The sequence below is a fragment of the Sardina pilchardus genome, chromosome 23 (assembly GCF_963854185.1).
Source record: "Sardina pilchardus chromosome 23, fSarPil1.1, whole genome shotgun sequence".
Lineage (NCBI taxonomy): Eukaryota > Metazoa > Chordata > Actinopteri > Clupeiformes > Clupeidae > Sardina > Sardina pilchardus.
The window spans coordinates 17,457,217-17,464,716 of record NC_085016.1 but is presented as its reverse complement, the minus strand read 5'-3'; the positions used below and the strand labels follow the sequence as shown (position 1 = coordinate 17,464,716).

The following is a 7,500-nucleotide window of genomic DNA, read 5'->3' as shown; positions in this document are numbered from 1 at the left end:
ACGGCAACCTCCATCTGTGCCCCGCCTCCGACACACACACCCCTCCGAGACCTGAACAGTGCGCGAGGCCAGCCTCTCCAACTAACCTATCAGGATCATTGACAAGCCAGTCCAAGCCCCTCTCCACTGTTTTTTTTCTTTTTTTTTTCTTACCATGCATGCCAGACTCAGTCTCTGCTTAAAGGCACACTGTAATGACTCCTACAGTAGGTTCTGTCCGTTGATAAGTAATATCTCTGCTGTCCTCCAGAGTTCAACGCGCAGTAGTACTGTACGCTACTGGAGGCCAGAGCATTCTGCGTTGCCTCATTTCAAATCTGATTTGTGGCTCTCTCATTGTTTTCACGGGGCGTGTGTGAAAGGAGGAGGGTTTTATGTGTCATGCTTGCATGCACAGACGTCTGAATCCTGACTCGACTTGCGGGTCTCTCCTCGTGAGGATGGACTGAGGGCCTGTGCTGCAGGCCTCATGGGTCATTGCGTCTCGATGCGGTCTGTCGGGACCTTCTGAAATTCGGATATGAAAGTGCCAGCCGAGTCAATCCTGTCTTTATTAGATAGATATATCAAGCCCTCGATGAGATATATTAGATTAGGCTCAAGGCCTGTGTTAAATTGGATACATTTGAGGGATATGTTTTTACCGCCTTCATTAGATGGATAAGTTTGCAGTAATAGCTTTATGTAATGAGATTTTTTTTAATCACGTTTAATCCATTCTTAATCCACATTCCCTAGTTCTACTGTAATGTCAAGCACTTTTCTTAAGTCGTTTTAACAGCAATAGAGATTTGTGGGTCAAGTTGGGTTTTATGGGGCTAAATCATTAACAGGACAGGATACTGTGGGTGATGCTGTGGGGGTCAGTTAAAGATGAGACTGGTGAAAATGTGTCAGTCTGCAGATGTGTATCTATTTGAGGGTATGCATGTCCTTGTGTCAGTGTTTGTTGAATATGCGTTTAAATATTCATGTGTGTGTTTATTATATCTATGTGTGTGTGTGTCTGTGTGTGTGTGTGTGTGTGTGTGTGTGTGTGTGTGTGTGTCCGTTTGGGCTCTCTAATGCCTATGTGTGTGCACCTGTGTGTGTTCTTCTATACCTCTGGTTGTGTACGCTCTCTCACGCCTGTGTGTGTGTGTGTGTGTGTGTGTGTCCTGCAGGCCGGGGGTGGACGACTCCCAGACGGTGCTGAGTCCGGTGGTGAACTGCGGCCCCGCAGGTGCCCTGTTGACACGGCCCGTCATCATCACCATGCACCACTGCGCCAAGACCGACCAGGACGACTGGCTCATCCAGCTGCGCAGCCAATCACAGCAGGGACACTGGGAGGTGAGATCCACTGAGACACGCCCACTCACACACACCCCTGTCAAATGTACCTTCATTTCATTTCACTGAAAAGTAAACACAATGATATTGCAAATGCAGTATGTACTCAAATAATTTCACTTGAGCTATACTTCCTCTATACTTCTACACGTACAGTCCATTGAAGTTGAAGTGTAAGATTTAGAGGTAACTGTATAGAATGAGATTAATATTTAGTGAATCTTCATTTAGCAGTACTCTGGCTCAGTCGAGCTTAGTCCCATAGAGAATACATAGAGAAAATGGTTGGAGATAATATATAGTATTATATATTGTTATATATATAATGCTGTTGAGTAAAGGGCTAAATTGGTATGATATGGAATGCAGGGCGTGAAACGGGACTTTATCGTTCATTGCTGAAGCAGCCCCACTGAAATAAAGTGTAAATCTCTTCCTCACACGGTTCTCTCTCAGCCTGTGTGCTGTGCTGTGCTGTGCTGTGCAGACCGCTTGTGGGGCCGTTTTACTGTAACAGCCACGCACGCTTCACGCTGGCGCCCGTTAGCTGCTTGTGTGATCACAGATGTTTTGATGGTGCATCTGCGCGTCTGTGTGCCACCCATGCCTGCACGCACACACACACACACACACACGGACACACACGCACACACACACACACACACACACACACGCGCGTGCACGCGCGCGCACACACACACATACACACACACACACACACACACACACACACACACACACACACAGGCATCAGTCTGCAGACGGCAGAGAGTTCTGCTGGCTATGCGGCTGACTGGTTGTGTGCAGCAGACAGATAGTGGTGGTGGCGGTGGCGGTGGCGGTGGCGGTGGGTGGGGGTGGCGGTGGCGGTGGGTGGGGGTGTTGCTGAGACAGCTGTCACACACCAACAGCGCCACACGGGTCTGTCCTTCAACAGATCTCAGCAAGATGGATGGAGACACAAGAAGAGTTTGAGAAAGAGAGAGCCAGCGATCAGGAGAACGGAGAGACACAGTGAAAGACAAAGAAAAAGAGGGTGAACAATGAGCTAGAGAGAGAGGGGGGAGAGAGAGAGATGGGGAGCGAGGAGGAAGAGAAAAAGGATGAGAGAGGGGGAAGAGATGTGGGAAGACATGGAGGCTGCCAAGGTTGTGTGTGCGCGCTTCAGTAAACAGAGCCGAAACTTAATTAGAAAAGGAGGTCTGTGAGCCCGCCGTTATCAGTACCTCCACTCTGAGTCACTTTGGTGTGTGTCTTCGTGTGTGTGTGTGTGTGTGTCTGTGTGTCTGTGTGTCTGGAATGTCTGTGTCTGTGTGTGTGTGTGTGTGTGTGTGTGTCTGTGTGTGTGCAAGAGAGAAATGCAGAGAAGGAAATACAGAGTGAGGAAAGAAACAAGCCAACATGATTACAATGTATTAGAGAGAGAGAGGGAGGGAGGGAGAGACAGAGAGAGACAGAGAGACAGAGAGACAGAGAGACCAGGGGTGCTATACCATACAAGGTGAAGGGGTTATCTAGGGGTGGAGGTGCTGGTGTGCATCTGGGGTGGGGGCGTGTCTTGGGGTAGGGTGTTAGGTTTTATCTTGCAGTGGGGGTGTTAGGGTGTGTCTTGGGAGGGGGTTGGGGTTTATCTGGGGGTGGGGGTGATGGGGGTTATCTGGGGGTTCAGGTGTTGGGGATGGGTGTACCTAGGGGTGGGAGTGATGGGGGTGGGTGTTTAGGTGTATCTGGGGTTCTGGATCTGTTATCATACAGGAACACAGCACCAGTGCTGCTGTACTCTGGACTCACTCATCCAGCAGGCCTATCATCCATCCCATGACCACACACACACACACACACACACACACACACACACACACACACACACACACACACACACACACTCTCTTATTTCACATATGGATGCCCCTGTGTGCAAGGCTGACTGTTAACTGTGTAGACTCAACCTCTTAGACTCAACTATTACCTCCCACACCACACCAGAGTAGTTGCTGCTGGGCTACATAACGTCTACAAAATGGTAAACTGCGGCCAATTGTCAGGAAATGATGGTACCAGTCTCTTACTGTAATGAGTCTAATTGATAGCGCTGATAGCAATGCGGTCACCTGCTAACCAGTGTGACCTTTGACCTATGTGATGTGACCTATTAGCTATCAGATTGTATTGGGGCGGTGTGGCATAAGCTCAGCCAGTCTTTCATATCCCCGGTGACACTTTATTACATTTTAAGCTGCCTAGCAACAGTTGCTGACCTTGTCTGTTCTTATCAGAGATGAAATGGTCTTGGACAAGCCTTTTTTGCTGGGATGGAAAAGGACAGAGGGACAGAGAGAGAGAGAGGGAATGAGAGATAGATGTTTGGATCTAGTGAAAGAGAGTCAGGAAGAAAAGAAAGATGAGAGTGGAGACTTCTTTTCATTAGCCCTAAAAGCAGTAGCAAACTAATTTCAAAGTAACCGAGTGGTTTGAATGAAGGCTGTGCGAATGGCAGCCTCAGCAAAGCAGACCACATGTCTATCTCCTGTCCCCCTATTCATATTCACTTGTCTCTAACCATTCATAACCCAAAAGCTTTTCAGAAATGGAATAACATCCAGTCTGGAAACTCTTTTCATTCCACGGGCAGTTGCCCCCCTAAACAAACACTCTCATTGCATTCTAATAGGCCCTGAATTTCACCTATTCGTTCATGTCGTTATCGTTAAACTCCAATTTACTGTAGCTTCAAAAGTTTTTTTCCCCCTCACCCATGCTCCTCCACTGAAACATTATTAATAAAAAGGCTAATGATACCAGTTCTCCATGGACGTATGAATAATTCTGAGATTGAGATATATATCTGCCAGACATTACACAGTCGTGAAATCAACAAGCCCCAGTGTCTGGAAGCCATTTTTAATCGCAGACGGTTGAGCAAATATAATCTAGAGAGGAGCGGCGGCGCTTGTCGGTCGGGTAAAAATCTCGGCGTGTAGAAATGAAAAGGGCACCGCAGTGGTCATCTAATAAGTGCTGTTCCAGAGGGCCGGGAGCAACTGGGACCTTTCAGGGGATCAAAAAGCAGGTGAAGGGGTGAAGGAGAGGGATGCTCGGGGGAGCAGAGACTAAGGAGGCAGAAAGGGAATGAGAGAGAAGGAGAAGGAGGAGGAGGAGGAGGAGGAGGAGGAGGAGGAGGAGGAAGCCAGAGCAGTAGCTCAAGGCTAAAGGACAAGGCTCTACACGCGTCCACCCACCTGCGTGATAATCACCCCGTGCAGGCAGCTTCTCAGCGGGACGTCTTCTCTCCCTCTGTAGCCAATGTCACTGCGTAAGGCTCTGAAGGTCTGCCAGCACCATGTCAAGACTCACGCAAGGGAACCTGGGACTGCAGCGTTGTGCTGGAAAGAACTGTGGATTTCTTTTTCTTTTTTCCAAGCCTCGCTGTAGAGAGAGAGAAATGTATAGATGTAGGATAAGGCCTCACACAGAGGGGTCTCATTGTTGTCACGGTGACCATGATGGATTCTTTTGAAGGAACCTGCAAGGCAGAATATGCTTTCAGGGCGTTAAAGGAGAGAAATAACTATTGATTGTATCTTCAGGCTGCCCGTCACACTGCTGGTAATGACATGGGTGGTAACTTTGTATAGCGTCCATATATGTGGGAGATTTTTTGGTGTGTGTGTGTGTGTGTGTGTGTGTGTGTGTGTGTTGGTGGGTGGGTGGGGGGGGGTTGCTGTCGACGGGCCGTGGTCGATCACATGTGGCCAGTAAATATGACTTTTTCCCTCTTTTTTTCCCCCACTCTCGCGCAAATGATGTGCTCTGTCACAGTCGGAATTCATTTTGACTAGGCCCGACTCACTCGGAGAGAAATGGCTCTCAGAAATCATTAGTTTTATTTGCAACGTGCCAAGTGAGGGATGGGCTATTTCATGTGACATGTTTTGCTGAGGTTGTTTGCGGAAAAAGTGTTTGCAAAACGCAATTTCCATGCGGCCTTTCTTTCGGAGTGACCGAAAATGAGCTACGACAGCTGACGGACACATTGCCTCGACATGGAACACTCGTGCGGAAAAAAAACTGCTCTTTTTGCTCGTTCTTTTCTTTGTTTCTCTTTTGAACGAAACGTGTTGAAGGACAGCGTGGCGTTCAAGAGTAATAGTGAGCGATGAATGCAGAGAGGATTCAAGTAAATAAATCATATCCCGTTAAGCCCTTACCCCAGTTTTCCCATTCAACGCGCTAATTACGACGCTAACCCTCTCCAATCCGAAGTCCCGCGGGACGAGTTAAAGAGGCTAATGACCACTCATAATGGCCGCTGCTTAACGGCCAGACAGACAATAAAGTTCTTTTTTAAAACTGCTTTTCGGGCCTCTCATAATGGGGATGGTATTAATGACATGGAGGCACGGCGAGGCGCAACGAGGCGTCGGGATTATAAATAATGGACGGAGAACAGGCGCAGCTTGAAGGGTTCCGGCTCAGACGGCGCTAATGAAACGCCCTGAGCCCCTGACATAAGCTCCATCACAGAGGTCAACCCTGGGAGGTGGCGCGGAGGCCGTCTTAGAGCTATTACCTCACGGCCGTGAAGGCAGACTTTTCAGAATCTCATTTGCACACTGAGCACACAAACACACACACACATACACACACACACACACACACACACACACACACACACACACACACTCACAGAAACACACACACACACACACACACACACACACACACATACTGTTCTCATAGAAACACACACACACACACACACACACACACACATACACACTCACAGAAACACACACACACACACACACACACACACACACAAACAGAAATACACACACACACACACACCCACACACACACACAAACAGAAATACACACACACCCACTCACAGACACACAGAGACACACACACACACACACACACATGCACATGAATGCACCTTATCTCCTTGAGATTGACTGATGCACGCATTGTAAACAGTCTATTATAAATAATCTCTAGTCATTTGAATCCATGGAGACAGAGTGTTAATGGTGTGTTATCTTCCACCCAGTGGAATATCATCCATTTGCATCAGTTAAATTAGTAGTGTAAATCCTAAACCTCTTCCTCTTTTAAGGGCCATTCAGACCAAGAATGATAACTACAACGATAATGGCAAAAAAGTATCACTCTAGCTAATAGGAATGACAATGTCCACACATAAACTATAACGATGACGACATGAAGTACAGGATCACGGGGATCACTTTCAGAGCAATTATGAGAATGATAAAAAGCTGAGGGCCAGTCCGAATCTATCACATTTATCAACATGAGGAGAGACTTTTATTATCGTTAGTCAGTCTGGACGCTTTTATTGTTCTGGCTATAGTTAACGTTATAGTTATCATGCTTTGTGGCCCTTTGGTGGCCCTTTGGTCAGTTCCTGTGCCAAGAGGTCAGCCTGGTCAGTCCTAGGCGTACCGTAACTCACGCGTGTGGTGTCCCTTCTACTGTCTCTCCCTGCAGGACGTGGTCGTGGTGGGCGAGGAGAACTTCACCACGCCGTGCTACATCCAGATGGACGAGGAGGCCTGCCACATCCTGACCGAGACGCTGGGCACCTACTGCCTGGTGGGCCAGTCCATCAGCTCGGCCACCACCAGGCGGCTGAAGCTGGCCATCTTCGGCCCGGTCACCTGCAGCGCTCTGGAGTACAACATACGGGTCTACTGCCTGGACGACACTCAGGACTCCCTGAAGGTGAGTGAAGGCAGTCGCGGCGCCATCACGTTAACGCTTCAAGCTGCGCCACAGCCATCACCTTCAAGCTACACCAGACAGTGAAAAGCACAGCACACACACAAAATAGCCACATAAAAAACATCTTAAGTCTAAAGATTATATAAAACTCCATCGCACTCTGAACTTGTAAGGTCACCTATTTTTATACATGTACTTTCAAGACCGAGTCCTCCCACTGATATTTGTGTGAATCACCACTCTCTTGACCAGTGTCAGCACCGCGCCTGTTATTTTGAAGAGTTAATGTGACTCACTGGTCAAACCCTTGTCCTTGAGCAGCAGACACATACTGTTAAAAATCCAGTTTAAAGATAATATTTGCGAAGGAGTGCCATTACTCTGCTGTAGATAACGCTGAAAGGAAATCATAAATTGTTTCA

At 47.9% G+C, this 7,500-nt stretch overlaps 1 protein-coding gene across 1 annotated transcript in view; it reads left to right on the top strand.

Annotated features, from left to right (window-relative positions):
- Positions 1–7,500, top strand: part of unc5cb (unc-5 netrin receptor Cb) — a gene marked incomplete in the record, with an annotated part of 206,583 nt that overhangs the window by 188,581 nt on the left and 10,502 nt on the right. Inside the window, 2 exon segments of the mRNA XM_062527646.1 lie at positions 1,164–1,332; positions 6,845–7,078. Of these exon segments, the coding sequence (XP_062383630.1) occupies positions 1,164–1,332; positions 6,845–7,078 (403 nt within the window).